Here is a 20215-nt window from a genome sequence, read left to right on the forward strand (position 1 = left end):
TGTCACCTCTTGCATGTTATATTAAATGTATTTAAAGGAAAGTTGAATATTGTTTTCTGTAAATATTTTGAGATGCAGAATAGGGAGTTCACATAAAACTCAAATATGAGAATGTGGAGAAGATGGAACCCTCATACACTGCTGGTGGGAATGTAAATTGGTGCAGCCACTGTGGCAAGCAGTATGGAGGCTTTTCAAAAAACTAAAAATAGAACTACCATATGACCCAGCAATTCCACTCCTGGGTTTATGTCCAAAAACCCCGAAAACACTAATTTGAAAAGATACATGTACCCCAACAGCAGTATTATTTACAGTTGTCAAAATATGGAAGCACCCTAACTGTCTATTAACAAATGACAGGATAAAGAAAATGTGGTATATAATACACACACACACACACACACACTCTCATACACACTATGGAATACTACTTAGCCATAAAAAATGAAATTTTGTCATTTGCAGAAACATGGATGGACTTGGAGGGTATTATGCTAAGTGAAATAAATTAGACAGAGAAAGACAAACTGTATGATATCATTTACATGTGGAATCTAGAAAATAAAAACAAACTAGTGAGTGTAACAAAAAAGAAACAGACTCACACATACAGAGAACAAACTAGTGGTTACTAGTGGGGAGAATGAAGGGGGAGGGGCAAGATAGGGATGGGGATTAAGAGGTACAAACTACTTTGTATAAAATAAATAAGCTACAAGGATATAGAGTACAACACAGGGAATACAGCCAACATTTTATAATAATATAAATGGAGTATAATCTTTAAAAATTGGGAATCACTATGTTGTACACCTGAAACTTATATTACATTCTACATCAGCCATACTTCAAAATAAATAAATAAATAAATAGCCATCACCCACACCTGTCCCCCACAAACTCCTCCAAACTCAATTTGTAACCAAGTCTATGACTCTTACTGTTGAATTAATAATATATTAATTTAGGATATAAAATATTTAAATAAAATAGTTTCTAAGACCGTCTGGACTAGCAGAGTTACATGGCTAATTTGTTTCTCACAAGCTTTACTGTATTTTTGCTTGAAATTTTAAACATTAAGGAATTATTCTTAATTCCAAAAACTCTGTGCCCAAATGATCATTTTCAGGCCTTAACCCACTCTTTTTCAGAGCTTATATATGCTGGAATTAAAGTTATAACAAAGTCAAATCCTCTTTGAGGATAGACTCTCTTTCTGTAGTAAAGTGAAATGATAATAGAAAAAAATAAAGATTCTATTTTTTGAGTCTAAACTTTGGGAAGTCAAATTACTTTAACAATTGCTGCCACGTTATCACCTAAATTGTTTAGAATTTTTGTACCTTTTTGTAAGTGGTAATTGATTCTTTTCATAAAGTAAACCATTTTCTTTTGCTCCTAAGGTTGGAGTACATCTCCCCTCAGGGGCCAGTAGAGGGGGGATGGTGTGTGACACACAGCAGACACTCAAGAAATGATGGTCCCTGTCCTTGAAAATTGCAAAGGCTTGTGTTGGTAGAATATTTCATGCATTTCAAAGTCTTTCACCTACATTCTGAAACTTCAGGGAGTCCCATCAGGTTTTGTATTTCACAGGTCAGGCAGCTAAGCAGGATTTACTCAAGGTCACAAGGCAATTCTGGACATTTCTTAATGTCTGTTCTGTTACACTGTCTGTGTTAGTCTGCTTGGGCTGCCATGAAGAAATACCACAGACTGGGGGACTTAAACAATAGAAATTTTTTTTCTCACAGTTCTGGGGGCTGGAAGTCCAAGGTCAAGGTGCTGACAGGGATGGTTTCTGATGAGGCTTCTCTTCCTTCTTGACTTGAAGGTGGCCACCTTCTTACTGTGTCTTCACATAGCATTTCCTCTGTGCACACACATACCTGGTGTCTCTTCCTCCTCTTATAAGGCACCAGTCCTGTTGGATTAGGGACCCACCCTTGTAAACTTATTTAACCTTAATCACCTCCTTTAAAGTCCCTATCTCCAAATACACTCACACTGGGGATTAGGGTTTTAACACATGAACTTTGAGGACACACAGTTCATTCTATAGCGCTGCCCACCATTTAAAAAATAGCTTCTTTGTATCCATTTGAAAATGGGTTCAAATTTTAAAGATACACATTTGAAGCTATTTAGATGGCATTTATTATAAAAATAACTAAATTGCTAGGATCTGTCATAATTTAGGGACTCATATTAGCCTAGTTTTCTGTTCAGTTCAAGCTACTTACTGGTAGCAGCTCCAAAGTCAAGTATGACCTTTTTATTAATTTCAGGCATGACAGAAAAGTGTGACAGATTGCATTAGTTAGTTCTTCTTATAAGTGGTTTGATTTACTTTAGCTCACTTTGTTTTTCCACAGAACTAGCCTTGCTGAATTGTGGGAGGTGAGTGGGGGTGGGGGTGGGGGTGGGCAGTCAAGTTCGGTCAGGAAGGCAGTGACTCCTTCTGGAAGAGACCAGGCTGGTGGGCTGGGCTTTATTCTCCCAAAAGGGAGTACAGGGCTAAGTGCATGGCCTTGCTTTTTGCTGGATGAATGAGTGAATACATGATTTAATAAATATTCATAAGCTGTTGAAATTTTTAAAAGAAATTAGCTTTTCATTTTAAGCTTATACATACATATTCTAGAAAATACAGGGAATCTTAAAGAAGAAACTGAAATGTCCTGTATTTCTTCTGTCGTGCTATTTGCCATCATTTCCTCCATTCCTGAAGGACTGTGAGCACAGGCCTGGCAGACTGAAGAAATGATTTACACACATTACAGCAGCAGCAGGGAGGTGGGTTGTGGGCAGAGAGTCCAGTGAAGAGTCCGTTGCCATCCATACTTTATCATGTATCAGAATTTCATTTTTAAGGCCAAGTAATATTCCATTCTATGTGGCTATGGTGAATAATGGTGCTATGAACACGGGTGTGCTGGGTACTGAACTTTTATGTTTGCCTGTCATCCTGAGTAGGTGACAGGCACTGTTTTATTCATCTCATTTCTGTCTAGCACTCACTTAGAATGCCTGCTACCTTGTAGACACTCAACACTGACATGTGAGTGAAGGACTTACAACGGACTGACTTTATCTTTATTTAACAAATAAAGTCCCAGACACTCTAAGTGCTTTTTAAGAAATTAACTCATTTAATTTTCCTAAACACCCTGTGAGGTATAGGACTCTCATTATGCCTGCTTTACAGCTGAGGAAAGTGAGGCAAAGTTAGTTAGTGGTAGAGCGGAGCTTTGACCCAGCCAGTCAAGTGCAGGTCTGGACTCTCAGCCGCTCTGCTGTGTTGCCTCCCTCGTCCAGCTGACTGAGCTTGCACACATATTCAGGTGAGTGGAAACCAGGAGCATTGCTGGAGGAAGCCAGAAGGGAGATGCTTCTTATAAACACTCTTTCATGTCAAAATAGTGAAGGCTGTGTTTTGAGTGCAAAGATATTTGGCTAGAAAGGAGATCTGGAGATTTAGGAAAAAACAAAATAACCAAAACATTCAACCAGCCAAACAAATCTAGACCCACTATTCATGTGTTCAGACTATGGCAGAGATATGCGCTCGATCCTTAATGCAGTAGCGCCATCAGATGATGCTTAGAGACGTGGCTGGTGAGGGTGTCCCTTCTCTCAGGTAGCACTTTTTCAGTCATCTTTTAGGTAATGTGTTGGCATTGTGGTTGTGAAGACAACAGTAAAAGTGCACTTAAAGAATGATGGAAGGCAGTCCATGAACTATGTAGGGAGGGTGGGTAAAGGCTGGTCCCAGTATTAGGTGCTGCTCCCCCAGTGGACAGTGCGGCCCCCTGCCCAATTTGCTCCCCTCCACGTCAGCCCCTGGAGTCCCTCGTCAGAGCGGAGAGTCAGTCCCTGTTCCTTAGCAGGATGCTCATCGTAGGTCCGAGATGTTTTCAATCTGCTCCAGGGCACAGATGCCCAGATTCATCCTCCACTCATAATGCCCCTTTCCTCTCATCCACTCCCAAAGTGGGGAGACCTCGGGAGGCGCTCAGGTCCAGGGAGAGTGGTCTGTGTCAGCAGTGCCCCGCAGAATCAGGCTTGCTGTGGCCCTACGTTTATCATCACCCTTTTGTGTCTGATCCACTGTCATTGCCACTCAGGCTACTCACCTTTAACCATCTCCTGGCTATCGCAGAGTTGCCACCTTTTCCTGAAGAATGTCCCATTTCATGTTCTTTACTTGCGCTGGTGTCTAGCTCTGCACAAGGTCACAGTTGCCTCCATGTAAGTCTGACTGACGCTCGGTGATGTTTGCAGGTTCCTCGAGACAAGAGGCTGCTGTCTGTAAGCAAAGCAAGCGACAGCCAAGAAGACCAGGATAAAAGGTATGATAATCTACAAAAGATATGGCTGGCTCCCCGAATAACTCTTTTTCTACATTTTTTGAAAACAACAGTATTAAACTATAACTTTTGTTCTTGAGAGGCGTTCTCGAGAAGCTTAACCTCCCCACCTGTCTTTTGGAGTCTGGACCAAAACTGGATCTCTCGGCGAGGAAAGCAAATTGCAGTTTTTGGTTTTACATTCAAAGTGTCATCAACGGGCTCTTGATATCCTCCCTCCTAAGGAGGCTGTAAATCCCAAGAGTTAGAAGTGATACTCTGGCAAGACAGCCCACCGCTGGTGGGAGCTTTGCTGAAAATCCTATGGCTGTATGACTGTGATGAGGCCCTTGAGGGGTGAGACACCTGCAGATCACCTTTGTGAGGGAAGAGGAAGGAGGCAAGGCTGATCTCAGTCCAGGAAGGAGCTGGTAGAGAGCCATGGGTGGCAGAGGGCGGTTTCTGGGTGCTGGGCTACGAAAGATGTCTGGAGAGCAAATGTCATACTGCTTTTCTGCAACCCTGAATTAAGAACCAGCTGAAAAATAAGACACAGACAGATTGAAATTTAAAAAGAAAAAGAAAATCAGTTTTGTTTCTGCTGAAGCTAATGAGAGCATGTAATTTTGAATCAGCAGTTTGTAACATGTCAGTCCTGCCCTAGATATGTCTACTCATCTAGTCCTAAGCAGGGCTTCAGTCCTCCCTGGAGGGACAGGCCACCGGCGGCATGGCCGTGGTGACTGGAGTATCCCCTCTGAGACTCCCTAGGATGATCCAGACATATGGAGGGAGCCAGAAGGGTCTGGACCAGCTTGTTCAGCTGCTTCTCCCAAGCTCACCAATCAGATACACCTCTTCCCCGGTAAAGCGGTGGAGAAGCCGCGGTGGAGAAGCCGCGGTGCTTCCCTGCTGGAGGGGTTTCCCCTTGGCAACATGAAGCCAGGAGAAGTGAAGTCTCCTGCTAACAACACATATGCCAGGATCTTACCTGGCCTTGGTAGCAGCTACTTGTGACATTGCGATCTTGTTAGATGACTAGCAGTGGGCGCCCCCCCCCCCCCCCGCCCCCGCAACCGGCAGCCCTGTGCTGCGCGTCACCTCTCAAGGCATTCCCCGCCCCGCCCTCCAGCAGGGGGTCACTGCTGTCTGCATCCGATGTGCAGTTCCGCAGGGATCTTCTGATGCTCCACGCTGCTCTGGGGACGTGGGCACTAGTTGGTAGCATTGAGGACAGGGAGAGAGATGCTGATACTCTTCAGATCCTGTAACTTTTCCTCCATCCAGCCAGTATTTATTAAGCTAAGCATTGCTGTCTGCTGTCTGCTCAGTCCTATACCAGTAATCACAGAAAGGTGGTGGTGGAGGGTGTGTGAAGGAATCTAAGATGCGTACTCTGTATGCATCATAATAGATAAAAGAGGCCACGCTTTGGTAAAGCATCTTTTAGAACAACGTTAAAGACTGACAGCCGCTCATTGTATTTTAATGGCCATTTTTGTGATTTCAATGAAGCACCTTAAAAAAAAAACCTGGCAGGGAGGCATAGACAACCACCTTGTATAGGACTAATTATGACTTAGTAGACTTCTGGTTGAATGTAATTTAGAAGGATATCATTTAGTCTGCAGTGTGTTCATGAATTAAGGTGCCATGTGCTAACGTATCATTACAAATGTTTATATACAGAAGTCACTACTTTGAAAAGTAACTGAGAATCTTAACGACATGACTCAAAATTTTTTTTTTAAAAGCACCATTTCATGCACCATTCTTAGCATTGCATTTTTTCTCATATTATTATGCTTGGTTTAATATTAAATTCTATTGCTCATGAATCAGTATCACAGTAATTCTTACTTCTGATCTGATCTGGTTTTTTTGGATGTCTTCCAAGGTTCTCTGGCATCAGCTTTTAAAGCCAATGCTATTGTATGGAAGTTACAGTTACATCTTTTAGGATGGTGCTGACTCTTATTTCCTTGTCATGTGGTACTAACAACTTGACTAGGTCTGTACCCCTGTTATTAGTTTGCTTATTTATTTGTTTGTTTATAAGAACATACAGAATATTTTGGCTTGTGTTTCTTGTTTAGAATTCAGGTGTTTTGCATGAATTAAAAGTTTAAGAAATTTGGACTGAAATGGACTCTAACTAGAGAGGAGTTGATTAATTTTGAATATTTTGGCAAAGCCAGTAAGACAATGCTTGTGCAAAGCCCAGAAGAGTGGAAAATGGATAATGGCTTTGGTAACTAATCAACGGAGACCAACCCTTCTGCACCCTACTTGCAGGACACTGTCCCCTAGTATTAACAGTTACTCATCCACAAAAGGGCCCTGGGCAAAATGAGTTTGGGAAATTCTGGGTTACAATTAAACAAATGAAGGAACCCCTGGGGGCCTTTACTGTGTTCACGGTGTTTGTGACCCACCAGGGTGGTCTCATTTTGGCAATTTTTTTTTCTTAAATACTGATTTTATCAGGGACTCCTTTCTTTGAGGAACATCTATTAACATTCCGTGCAATGTTCTAAACACTGAGGTTTAGGAAAGGCTGCTATAAATGGGTGGTCTGGATTTTGGCATCATCAGCTCACTGGATTCAGATTAAACATTCTTTCTGCATTTTCACTGTGTCTTAGATACAGATTCATTGTATTGATTTGGCCACGAAAGCAGGTTATTACTTAAAGCCAGAATGTTTGGAGACTTGCGATTTTGTTCTTTAAAGGATTCTTTTTTCGAATGATTTCTACGAGTCTGTGACTGATGCACAGAAGTTCCGATATTTTTCTGTTGGCTTTGTTCACGTGGAGCCAGTCTTTCCTCAAGCTTCACTTTGAAGTTTTATCTGAAAAATCAAAGCTAAAAATACCAAGTCCTGCTTGAGAGTTAGGCAGACTCCAAAGTGAGCAGACTTCCGTTACAGAGAGGAGCCAGGAGAGCTCAATTCTTGGAAGAACCAATTTTCTTCAAATATTTTTCTTGATGAGAGATACCTGTAAGTCCCAGAAAGCACATGCTAGTTTCAAAAAAGCAGACACTGGAGATGGGGCCCGATGTAAATATGCATTTTCTCTCTATGTCATTCAGAATAATCCATAAATAAGTAAGAGGTGGCCTCAAATCTTACTGAATGCAAGGACTTTGTTAGTAAAATCATTTTGCTTTCAACAACAGTCTCTTGTAAAGAAGTTTCTCTTTGCGTCTGCTCTCTCCCAGAATTCTATAGCATAGATGAAAGTATTTCATCCTGTCCTGGCAAGAATTAATTTTCTAAATCCTTTCCTCTCTCTTTGTACCAGCCAGGAGGTCTGCGATCTGAGAGATCTTGTCTTACATAAGCCCAGTTAACACCCCTTCCTTAAGCCCTGAAAGTAATTTAATGCTAAGGATATCAATGAGCTCATGTTATTTCTCAATTTAGTGCAAATATTTTAATGATAAATTCTCATTATCTTATTTTTCCTGTAAGGAGTTTAGCCCACAGAACAGTGAAAAATATTCTCCCACTCTCCCTCTTCAAGTTATTGTCCTGTCCCTGCCTTTTTTTTTTTTTTTTTTTTTTTTTAGCTATTTTATTTTTTTGTTCTTTTGGTCTTTAATTCTTATTTTTTACTGAAGTGTAGTCGATTTACAATGTTAGTTTCAGGTATACAGCAGAGAGATTCAGTTATACATATACATACATACATACATACATATTTTTTCAGATTCTTTTCCATTACAGCTCATTATAAGAAGTTGAATATAGTTCCCTTTGCTGTACAGTAGGTCCTTGTTTATCCATTTTATACGTGGTAATATATGTTTGTTAAACCCCAAATCCTAATTTATCCCTCCCCCACTTCTCCCTAAAGCTATTTTAAATTCTTTTCTTTAGAAAGCTTTCAGACATATCCATAAGTAAACAGTATAATGAACCCACAAATACCCATCCCATCCCCCAGTTTCAGCAATGATAACTTTTTGTTACACCTGCTTAATTTCCACCTTCCCTCTCCTTTCCCCCTGCCTTTTTTTTTTTTTTTTTTTTAATTGCAATAGTGTTTAAAGTAAGTCCCCAGCTTACGGCTTACTTTATGTCATTTCACCTCTAACAACTTCTGATTTGTATCTCTAAATACACAAGGACATTTTATTGCATAATCTCAAAATCATTATCACATCTCACTAAAGTAGCAATACTTCTTAACATCAGCTAACTCCCAGTTCATATTCGATTGCCTCAAAAATCTCATTGCCTCATGAATGCCTCTGGTTTCTCAGATCAGGATCAAAACAAGATCTGCTCATCATACATGACTGTGTTCTCCTTTAAATCTCTTAATCTACAGCAAGGTTCCCACCTTTCTTTTTTTTTTATATATATGCCTCTGAATTATTGAAGAAACCAGGTCAACAAGATGTTCAATATTCTGGCTTGTTTGACTGTTTCTTTTGATATTGTTTGAGTCATTCTTCTGCTCCTATATTTCCCAAGAACTGGACGTTGGATATAAAGGATTACTTTGATTTAGGGTCAACTTTTTTTTTTTTTTTGGCAATAGCACTTTTTAGGTGGAGCTGATTGCATGATACCAGGAGGCACACACATGGGTAGTTTCCCTGCCTCTAGTGATGCAAAGATCCATTGCATTCCATTGTAAAGTTCGCTGTCAATTTTTCCCCTAACACATTTGCATCTACTGATTATTGCTTGCATCAGTAATTTTATTAAGAGTTGCAAATGGTGATTTTTCTAATTCTGTCATGTTGTGGGGGGTGGGTGGGTTTAACCACACAGAAACTGTCTTGGCACCAGTGAAGCCCAGAGTAATTTGAGTGGAGGAGAAAACCGAGTGCAGGTCCTAAAGACTGTTCCAGTGAACCTTTCCCTAAATCAAGACCACTTGGAGAATTCAAAACGGGAACAGTACAGCACGAACGTCCCCGAGAGCCCAGCCATCATCCCTGTGTCAGGAATCACAGTGGTGAAGGCTGAAGATTTCACGCCGGTTTTCATGGCCCCACCTGTGCACTACGCCCGGGGAGACGGTGAGGAGCAGCGCGTGGTTATCTTTGAACAGGCTCAGTACGGCGTGCCCTCCATGGCCAGCCACGGCACCTACCTCAAGGATGACCAGCGCAGCACCCCGGACAGCACTTACAGCGAGAGCTTCAAAGACGGAACCACAGAGGTGAGTCCCTCGCTCTTACGTTAACAGCTGGAACCGAAACCCAGAACCCTCACCTAATTTTTTTTTTTCTACTTGCTTTCGAAATGGAATAAATGAATTAAACTGTGAGTTTAGGATTTTTTTTTTAATGTGTTGGCATCTTTCTTTATAAACATTTTATTAAACCATTTGATCTATGTGTGTGTAGGAATAGTCTTTTTTTTCTGACTCTTAGATGACAGATTCCTTTATTGGCGTTAGTTTTAGTCTTAAAATTAAATATTTATGAAGAATGAAGAGCTGTTTGTGTGGAAACTTCCTACTTTGTAAAGCTTTCACCTTGACCTCTTCCAAATGGCAGCTAAAGATGTTGCCTGTCCCTCCCTTTTTAAAAACAATTATCGGGGGAGGGTATATCTCAAGTGGTAGAGTTCATACTCAGCATTCATGAGGTCCTGGGTTCAATCCCCAGTACCTCCTCCGAAGAATAAATAAGCCTAATTACCTCCTCCCACCAAAACAAAACAAAACAAACAAAAAAAACCCCTACAAAAAAAGTCAAAAAAACAATACCAGTCTTTAAAGACCTTGTTTGATTGAATACTGAAGAAAGAACTGGTGTTATCAATAAGCAAGTGTGTGCGTGTGCACTTTGCACCTTATAAACAGGGGCTACGTGTTCTCGTGTGCCCATAGAACTTAACAAAAACAATGAGCATTGCTTGCTTGTTTTAAATTCACACGTTTTAAGGGCACAGTTTGAAAATTTTGGTGATTGTACACAACTGTGTACATCAGAATAAATAGAAAGTTTCCTCATTTTAAAAGTTTGAACTTGAAGCCCTCTCCTCTTTCTTCATTTGCTCATGGCAAGCACTAATCTGTCTTCTGTTGTGATAGTTTTGCTTTTTCTAAAATTTCATATAAATGGGATGACAGATTATAGAGTCTTATATGTTGTCTTTCATTTAGCATAATATTTTTGAGATTCAACTGTTATTTTTATTTGTATTCAATAATTTGTTTCTTAAATTGCTGTGTAGTATTTCATGGTAAGCATGTATCGCAATTTATTCACCAGTTGGTGGTCACTGGTTGCTTCTAGAGTTTGGCTATTATTAATAATGCTGCTGTGAACATTCAGGTTTATGTGTTTATGCTGACATACCCTCGCATTTCTCTTGGGTAAATACCTAGGACTGGGCTTGCTGGGTCACGTGGTAAATGTATGTGTAGCTTTATAAGGTACTACTGTACAGTGTTTCAGAGTGGCTGTAACATTTTCATTCCCACCCGCAATACTGAGGATTCCCATTTTCCACATCCTTGCCCAGACTTGGTATTGTATATGTATATGTATATGTACATATATACATATATACATATATATATATATATATGTATTCTTTTTTATTACAGGTTACTGCAAGTCATTGAATATAGTTCCCTGAGCTATACAGTAGGACCTTTTTGTTTATCTATTCTGTACATAGTAGTGTGTATCTGCAAATCCCAGACTCTCAATTTATCCCTCCCTCCCTCCTTCTCTCCCCTGGTAACCGTAAGTTTGTTTTCTGTCTGTGAGTCTTTTTCTGTTTTGTAAATAAGTTCATTTGTGTCATTTTTTTAGATTCCACATATAAGTGATATCATATGATATTTGTCTTTCTCTGTCTGACTTCACTTAGTATGATCATCTCTAGGTCCACCCATGTTGCTGCAAGTCAGATAATTTGCCCAATTTTAAAACTGGGTTATTTGTCTCCCTTTTATTAAGCTGTAAGAGTTTCTGGAATAACATGAATGTAGCCCTTGGTCAGTTATATGCTTTGCAGTTTGGTAGCTTCTTTATTTTCTCAATTGTGTTTTTTCAAGGATGTAGAGCTTGCCAGCTGGAGCCTGACAGCTTGTGGCTTAAATATTGTTGCAAACAGTATTTAATCTTGATGAAGTCCAATTGATCAGTATTTTTCTTTTATAGCTTATGCTTTTGATGTGCTGTTTAAGAAGTCTTGGCCTACAAAGATTTTCTCTCTTATTTTTAAAGATGTATAATAGTTTTACCTCTTATATATAGCTCTATGATCCACAATGAGATAATTTTTATATCTGGTATAAGAGAAGGGTTGAGTCCCATTTCTTTTCATATTGATACCCAATGTTCCAGAACCATTTGCTGAAAAGACATTTAATTGCCTTGGGGTCTTTGCAGAAGAACATCAGCTGATGATATAATTGTGGCTAACCTCTCCAATTTGATCCAGAACACATTATGCATTTTTTTTTTAATTATCTCAGGTCAGCTTCTGCCACATTTAGGGGCAGTGCCTTTGCATTCGAGATGATGGTCATTGACATCACATTTTTCAGTCGGCTGGGTCAATGCAAGACAATGGCAGAAGGGGAAAGCTTGAGGTTTCTAATTTCTTAAAGAGGAGTGAGTGTGGTGGCAGCATACCAAATATTTGCAGCCTGTGCCCATTTAAGTTGCCATTTGGGACAAAATTCAGCCACCTGAGGCTGAAATTGCAGCCCTAAATAATAATATTTTTAAAGAATAAGCATTTGATGAGCACATACCATGTGCTGGACATCATTCTAAGTGACATATACTCATTTAATCCTCACAAAAACCCTGTGAGGAAGATACTGTTATTGTCATCTGTATTTTCCAAATGAGGATACAAAGACACAGAGAGTGTAAGAATGCCGGTGGCCCCCTCGCAGTAAGTGGCAGAGATGGGACTGGCCACAACCTGTCGAGCCCCAGGACCTGTATCCTTACCATCACCTCTGCACTCAGAGACGGTGAGGCCTTCTAGTTCTCAGGAGGTCCACTGCGTAACACAGTGACTTGCCCAAACGTGTTTGTTTTTTTAAATCTAAGTGTTCTTTATCTATGTCATTAGCTATTTCTCATCTTTCATATGAGAATAAGAGGGGCAGAAGGGACCAGCTCTCTACAGCGTTGGTAGGAGGTCAGGGGAGACAAGTCACATGAACAGTCCTTTCTCTCTGGCCCCCATCATCCCCAAGTACCTGCTGGATCCTGCGAAATCGAGGAATGAGCAGAGCAGGACACGATAAATTCCCTGCCCTTAACAGACTTCTGTGCTTCTTGGGTTCTGGTGGCCTTATATCAAACTTTCAGTGTCCTTGTAATAAAAATAGTGTCTTAAAGTTTGATTCTTTAGCTTCTTGTGCTGTGTTGCTTAAAATAGTTAACAAGCTTTTTTTAAAAAAAACAAAAAAACAAAAAACTGAGCGAGGGATCTTGTAGAATTTTTGGTATTGTTGAATATTTGATTTGCCCTCGAGCAGTCAGGGGTGCTTCTACAGGAAAAGCACATCCACGCAGGAATGTGCGGTGCATATTTTTTCACTACAGGGTTGCTCCTGGTGTTTTTCTCACACGGAGCAGAAATATTCCATTAGTCCCAGAGGAGTCCGTGGACGTGGTCCAATGTCAGCGGAACCATCGTGCTCTTTGGAGGATGTGTTATCAGCTGTGTTTGTGTTGCAGATAAAGAGGCTTATGAAAGGAAGCTATTGTCTTTTATTTTGAAGTGGATGAGAAAGCAACTTAGCAGAAACTCAATGGGAAAAATATTTCCACTGGATTTGCTTTAGCTGCTCTCCGAGTCTTGGGAATCAGTGTTTACGTTGCATATTGGATTTCAGTCTGATGTGAATCAAATGGAAGGATCTATTATGAACTTTAGCCATGGCATTGTCAACTGGTTATGAGGTTAGGCGAGCTCAGAGTAATTTCACCAAGTAAATTTTACTAAGGAAAATTTAAAACCTAGTACTTCTTTTAGGCAAACTATTAAAACGTTTACTACTTGTTGAATTAGCAAGTTTCATTTGTTATTAGAGATGGCTTCTTTCTGTGTGTGTGTGTGTGTGTGTTTATACCAGAGAAGGGAGCAGTCTGGTTCAACTTAGGTTGGGAGTTTTTTTAGGACCAGTGGTAGCATTAAAAAGTTCATTAATGAATTTATTTTAGCTAAGTTGATTTATATTTTATTCTATATCTTCTTTGTAATAGCATTTGGTAAATATTTATACTGGGTATTAGACATTGTGCTAGATGTGGAAGTAGAGGGCAGAGGAGGCATGCCTTGGTTTCTGTGCTTTAGAAGTTTACTATCTGTCTATATCTGTGAAGAGAAATAAAAATAGCTGCTATTTATTGAGTACAACTGGGTGCCAGGCACTGTGGCTTACACAGTTTATTTCTAATATTGACTAAATCACCATTCTGCAGGGAAGATATTATTTTTCACACTTTACAGATAAAGAAAACAGATTCAGAGAGGTTATGAACTTGCCAAAGGTCACACAGCTAATAAGCAAAGAGTATAGTTGATAAATATAAATCAGGGCAGTACTAACACCTAGAACATATAAAACTTGAGAGATGGAAGAAAGAGCTTTCACAGAAAAATCTTATGTATTGTCATCATAAGGCTCAAAGGAAAGAATTTGCTTATTCTATACTACAATTTTGTATAAGTCAGTTAACATAAGTTTATCTAGCTGAAGGAATCAAGGAAAAGATCTCAGTGACTTGATACACTGAAAATTTATTTCTTGCTAATAATAATCTTGATACATGTCTGCAGACCTGTCTTCTGATCAGTGACTCAGGAGTCAAGGTTCCCTTTATCTTGTGACATTACCATCTCTACAAGGGGCTTCCAGGATCACCCCAGGTGGGGAAGAGAGACCATGGAGGTGGTACGCTGACTTGTAAATACTTTGACCTGGAAGTGACACCATTACCCCTGTTCACATTTCATTGGCTAGAATTAGTCACGTGGGCCTAACTAACTGCAAGAGGGCTGAGAACTTTAGTTTTCCCGTTTAGTCCTCCCACGTGTTCAGGAATAATTATCAATGGGTGAGCACTCAATGCTTCTACCATGTATTTCATTATTTAAGCCCTGGTATATTATTTGTCAAATTAACACAGTTTGCAGAGAATCCTGAAATGAAATAGAAGAATGATTATTTGTCATGCCCAATAGACACATGATGGTTAGTTGAGTGATTTTATATTCATCTGTGGACTGATACTGTAGGTTATCTTGGATCTAAGCCCTGGCTAACGTGATTAATTTTTAACTGTTAGCTCATCTATCCCCACAAATTTGAAGAATAAAATCTTAAAAATGTTGAGTCAGGTACTAAAATGGAACATGACTTCATTTCTGATGAGTGCAGCCAATTTTATTATATTAATTTTAAATACATGATACAGTGTATATCGTACTACCAAACTTCTGTCATTTTGTTATTTTGTTTTTGCATCAAGCAGAATTTTTGGAAAATCCTTAGCATACACATTTTTATACTTTGGGAGGATTTAGGTTTCTCTACATGTAATCAAAGTTGACACAATTAGACGGTCCATTATTCAGGTTCATAGTAGACATCTCCCTGCCTCTTGAATAGAATGGCTCTGGAAACCCCTCTTCTGTTAAAGCTGTTACTTTTCAGCACTATTTGATACTTTGATCATGCTTGCCTCTTGAAAATGCTCTTGGCTTTATGTCCACCGCTTCAGTTATCATCTCTGTCTTGAATACTTTTCCTTTTTTTTTTTCCAGCCCAGTCTTCTTCTCTGAGCTCCAAACCTTTATGTCCAACCACCTATTTGACTCTCCACGTGTTCAGAATTTAATTTACAATCTTCACTCATGTTCTCCCCCCCTAGTGGAGTGGCACCACCATCCTTCTGGTTTCTCAAGCAACCAGGATATTTTTCTTGATACTTTGCTCTCTGCTTATCCTTGTCTAAGTCATTATCAGTTCATCAATTCCACTTTCTTAAATGTCTCCGAAATCTATCCATTGTCTCCATCCTGCTTCCACCATACTGGCTTGTGCTATCATTGTCTCTGGCCTATAATACTGTCCACTTTTGTACACTGTACCTGTGACGGTCTTTTCAAAATGCTGATCTGATCATGGCATCCTATCACTTAAATCCCTCTGTTTTTAGGATTAAGATCTAAATCTTTAACAGGTTTACAAGGCCTTCCTTGCACATTCTGTTTCTTCTCTGCCTTTCCCACCTCATCTTGCACATCTTCCCCCATTGTGCTCTCTGCTCTGGGCTTCATTCAGTTCTGTGAACCTGATATGCTCCCTCCCGCCCCAGGACCTTTGTGCATGCTACTCTATCTCTTAGAACTGTGCTGTACAGTCCTGTAGCCATTAGCCACATATGGCTGTTAAAATTAAATAAAATTAAAAGTTCAATTCCTCAGTTCCACTAACTCCATGTTAGGTCTCACCTTCTACAAGTGGCCAGTGGCTACCATATTTGATAGTGAAGATATAGAACACTTCCATCTTCACATGAAATTCTATTGGACAGTGCTATTCTAGAATATTCTTTACTTCCTTCTATACTCTTCCTTCTGTGACTTCTTCGGAGAAGCCCTCCCTGTCCTGTCCCTTTAGTTCCTAGTAAAGTCAGTTTTCTTTGTATCTAAGTCCACTGGCCAAAGACTACCATGAACACATCTGTAGTCAAAGTTATATTTATTTAGCCCGCTTCTGCAGGGGATCCCTAGGGGCAACTCAGTAAGAGAGAATTGGGAGGAGCTCTTTATCATGTTTGGGTTGTCCTTGACCTCATGAATGCACCACCTTTGTACCCATCATTTGTCTTGACTTATGGTGGTTCTCTCTTACTTGGATTACTTTCCCTCAATTTCTTCAATTAATCCAGGTTCTCCTTAGCTTCAAAGGGTCAGAGCAAAGTTCACAATATCCATAAAATCTTTCTATAATTTTGCTGATCTTGTCTTCCTGGTAATATTCATTCTGTACTTTTTTTAGTCAGAACACCTGAATAAATGAATGAATGAATGTTTCAACACAGACTTTCATATCTAGTTATTTTCTGTATTTCAGTTTCTCTGGTGCTGCCACATGAATTTACTCACCTCCTCAACCAATTTTTATATCTTTGAGGCAGGGAAAGTGTCTTACACACTTTTTGTATTTCTTGCAGCACCAATCAGTGGTGAAGCTCCAGAATATTTCCACTGGATGTCTTGCTGATTGGTTGACTGATTGCAGAAGGAATACAAATCTGTACTTTAATTCTCTGCCATGATTAATGAACCAGTTAACAAACATTTGTCAAAGGTTCTTGCACTGCATTTGGGTAAAGTTGGAAAGGCAAACTGCCTTCTTGGATCCAAGGAATTTATAAGACTGGATAAAAAGAAAGATTCTATGTGTGTGCATGTAAACTGTGGTGTAAGGGTACACTGCATTCTAGAGATGGTGGTTAGAGATTGTGAAGAAAGTTTGAAAAATAGCTGTGAGAAACCCTTCCTGAGTAGGAAATCTTTGAATTACTTGTCAAAAAGTAGAAAGTTATTGCAGAGAAATGAGAGGCAGGAAAGTTGTTTCTTAGGAAGAGATGCTAGAAAAAAGGCCATAGTGGAAGGTCCAGATATGTGTGGCCACCGAGTGCTTTTTCATCAATATTGTTTTTTTTAAGCCTTTTAAATTTTATCTATCTATCTATCTATCTATCTATCTATCTATCTATCTATCTATGTAATCTATCTATCTATTGAAACATAGTTGTTTCATCAGTATTCTGTTATATTCACTTTAGGATCAAGAGTTAGGGCTTTTGTGCAACTACTTTTGAAAAGATTCTAAAATGTAGCAAAATACATTCTACTTGTACTAAGTATATAACAATAAACTTCTATGGACTGAAGCCTCTTCACGTATAATACTGAGAGTTAAAGTTTCTCCCAAAAACCTACTCTTACAACGTTGTGATAATGAAGTTCTTAGAGAAGGGCACCGAGTGCGATCAAGTGATTACTACAGAACAGAATTTCATACACACAGACAGAGCGCCCGAGGAACCAGGAACTGGTCTTAGTACTTTACCTCTACCAATGCATTTAATTCTTCTAATCACTGTAAGCAGGCATTTTACAGACGAAGAAAGTCTGGCACGTGCCTCAGTCTGCACAGACAGCAGGGGTAAGAGTTAGAACTTGACTCGAGACAGTCTTGTCCCAGAAGCTACACTCCTAAAACTCTACATACTGCTTGTGATGTTCTCTGTGGCCTCTGTGTAATCAGTGTTCCATTAACTCAGAATCTGTGACTTTCGGAATAAGTGTTGGAGATAAGAAAATGGAACAGATATTTAGATGTTTGTGGAAACAGTTTCCAGTACCTAAAACACCTTAGGAACCCCTGTGGACATGTGAATATGGACATGTGAATAATGTACAAAGCACAAATGCATTTTCTGTTGCATGTAATTCTGTGTAATTCAGGTCACATGCGAGTTCTGTACACAAATGGTAACCATTTTCACTGTAGTTCAAAACATAATACCAAAAAATGGATAATTTTCCTTTTTAAAATGAGGATAAAACAGTTTGGATCCATTTGACACTTTTTTTTTTCATTTTGCATAATGACTCCCCTACTTGTTTTCATTTTGATGACCTTTACATTTTGCAGAAATTTCGGAGTGCTTCAGTTGGGGCTGAGGAGTACATGTACGACCAGACAGCAAGGTAGGTCACCAGGAGATGCCCCTAGAAGCTGATGAACTGATGGCTGCTTAAATGTATCCCCAAGTTATACTTTTAAACCTTTAAGAGAAAATTCTTTTCTCCACACAATGACTTCTAAATGACTAATTCCAGTCCTGATCAACTTTTTGAGGCCTGTACCCTTTCTTTGTCCTTTCGTTGGCCAGACAGCCTTTCTTAGGTGTTCTTCTGAGCCTCAAACATGTGGGTCTCCAAAACAGCATGTGCAAAACAGAACTCTCTCTTTTTTTCCCTCTTCTTTGCTTCCTTCTTTACTTCTTTCACATGTGTTCTTCCATGTTTATTTCTTCTTGTGCCTAATAATGTAGCCATCCTCCCAGCTACCCACTCAAGAGGTGTGAAGGTCTGCCTACCCTCCTGCTACGTTCCCAGCACCTGCCAAGTGCTGAATGTCCACCTGTCCTATTCCTTTCCCTCACTCTTGCTCGTGTTCTCCTGAGCTATTGGCATATAACTGAGCGCCCTGCCAACAATTTCCTTTGGGCATATCTACCTTTTACTGTCCTACAATGGTGCCTCCCATGTGCCAGCAATGCAATAGGGATTGGGGATAAGATATAACCCCTCTTTACAAGAGGCCCATAAACGTTTGGAGGAGTTTGTGATGTCAGACAGGCTGCAGTATGTTTGGTAAGTGATGAGTCCTGCTACAGAGATACATTAATCGACAGCTGAAATGACCAACAGGCCTGGGTGGGGGGATCTGAGTGGGACGGGGCAGAGCGTCACAGGAAGTGGCATTTGAGCTGAATCTTGAAGGATTATCAAGAGCTCTCCAGGGAAAGAAGGAGGATTAAAGAATATTCTAGGTTAAGAGGCCAGATGTTCAAAGGCCACGGTGGTGATCAGGCCTGAAGACAGAACGGCAGGGATGTACTGCCCCCTCTCACTGACACAACTGATGAGTGATTTCACCATCTCAGACAGAATGAAACAAAAATTCCTTATGAAAGTAGTCGGGGGCCCTTTATGTGCTGGTCCCTTGTTACTTTCACTTTGTCCCCCGTTGCATTTCTTGCCACTTTACTTTTACACGTGTGGCCTTCTTCTCTTCTGATCCTACAGGGTCTTGCTTCAACCTCAGGCTCCCCGGTCATCCTCCCCGGATCATCCTAGGCAGAGCTGGGGAGTTCGGAGGCAGTAAAGGGGAGGGGAGAGGCAGGAAAGATAGAGTTCCAAGTCACCTTCTAAAATGTGGAAAAACATCTACAATTTGCATGCTATCAATCCACCGTGTCACCAGCTATTGGGCCAACGAAAAGGGCATCGACCTACCAGCCCTTGACCCGATTTCTCTCTCTGCTGTTGTACTTGTTTCCCGGAGTGAGCAAGTTTTTCAGCCCCTCCTCGGCTGAGAAATGAGGAAGGTGCTTCTTATCTTGCGTTGCGGATAAGCTTGGGGGATGTGAATCCCCTGACTTTATAGTAAAAGTCATTTGTGTTCATATGCGCTTTTATCTGGGAAGAGGGCTCACAGCTTTCTTCATGTTTTTCAAGCAGCCTGTGCCCTAGTCAAGCTCTGAGTTTAGGCAATTCCTAATATCCTGTTCAGGTCTCAGATTTTATGACTCACTGGTTATCTTGAAATTGCTTTCTCCAGGCAAAATGACAGTGGAATTGGTTCTGTCTTGAATGATTTATTTCCCACCTTATCCAAAGACACATATTCTGGAATTTGTTTTGTTTATCAGCTTAAGCCTAAGATTTTTATCATGTCGGGGGAATATGATTTTGTCCCTCAAATTTCTTTCTCATTATGAAAGTTAAAAAAGAATCAAATGTTGCAGAAATATTTAACATAGAAGGCAAAAGTCACCCATAATCTTGTAAGCAGATCATTTTAAGAAGCAAATTCTGAGACATTTTTGCATCAGAAACCTTTCAAACAGACCCAGTGAAGGGCTTCTGATGATTCAGAAAACACTCAAAGCATTTGTAATTAGATCATCACTCTGTGCCATCCTGAAGTGTAGTAGAAGTAAATATTCTGAATGAACATCTTAAACAGAAGACTGTGGTTCATACCCGTTGTTCATTTGGAACAATTGATATATTCTTCAAAGTTGGGAAAAAATCAGTG

The 20215-nt window shown here is 40.0% G+C and overlaps 1 protein-coding gene across 5 annotated transcripts in view; it reads left to right on the forward strand.

Moving 5' to 3' along the window:
- GRHL2 (grainyhead like transcription factor 2) overlaps positions 1-20215 on the forward strand; it is a 143031-nt gene that overhangs the window by 39180 nt on the left and 83636 nt on the right. For all 5 annotated transcript variants that reach the window (XM_045517228.2, XM_045517230.2, XM_010955781.3 and 2 more), the window contains exons 3-5: positions 4291-4358; positions 9145-9538; positions 18041-18096. In XM_045517228.2, the coding sequence (XP_045373184.1) occupies positions 4291-4358; positions 9145-9538; positions 18041-18096 (518 nt within the window). The remainder of the gene's footprint in view (positions 1-4290; positions 4359-9144; positions 9539-18040; positions 18097-20215) is intronic.

The sequence above is a fragment of the Camelus bactrianus genome, chromosome 25, assembly GCF_048773025.1.
Source record: "Camelus bactrianus isolate YW-2024 breed Bactrian camel chromosome 25, ASM4877302v1, whole genome shotgun sequence".
In the NCBI taxonomy this organism is placed as follows: Eukaryota; Metazoa; Chordata; class Mammalia; order Artiodactyla; family Camelidae; genus Camelus; species Camelus bactrianus.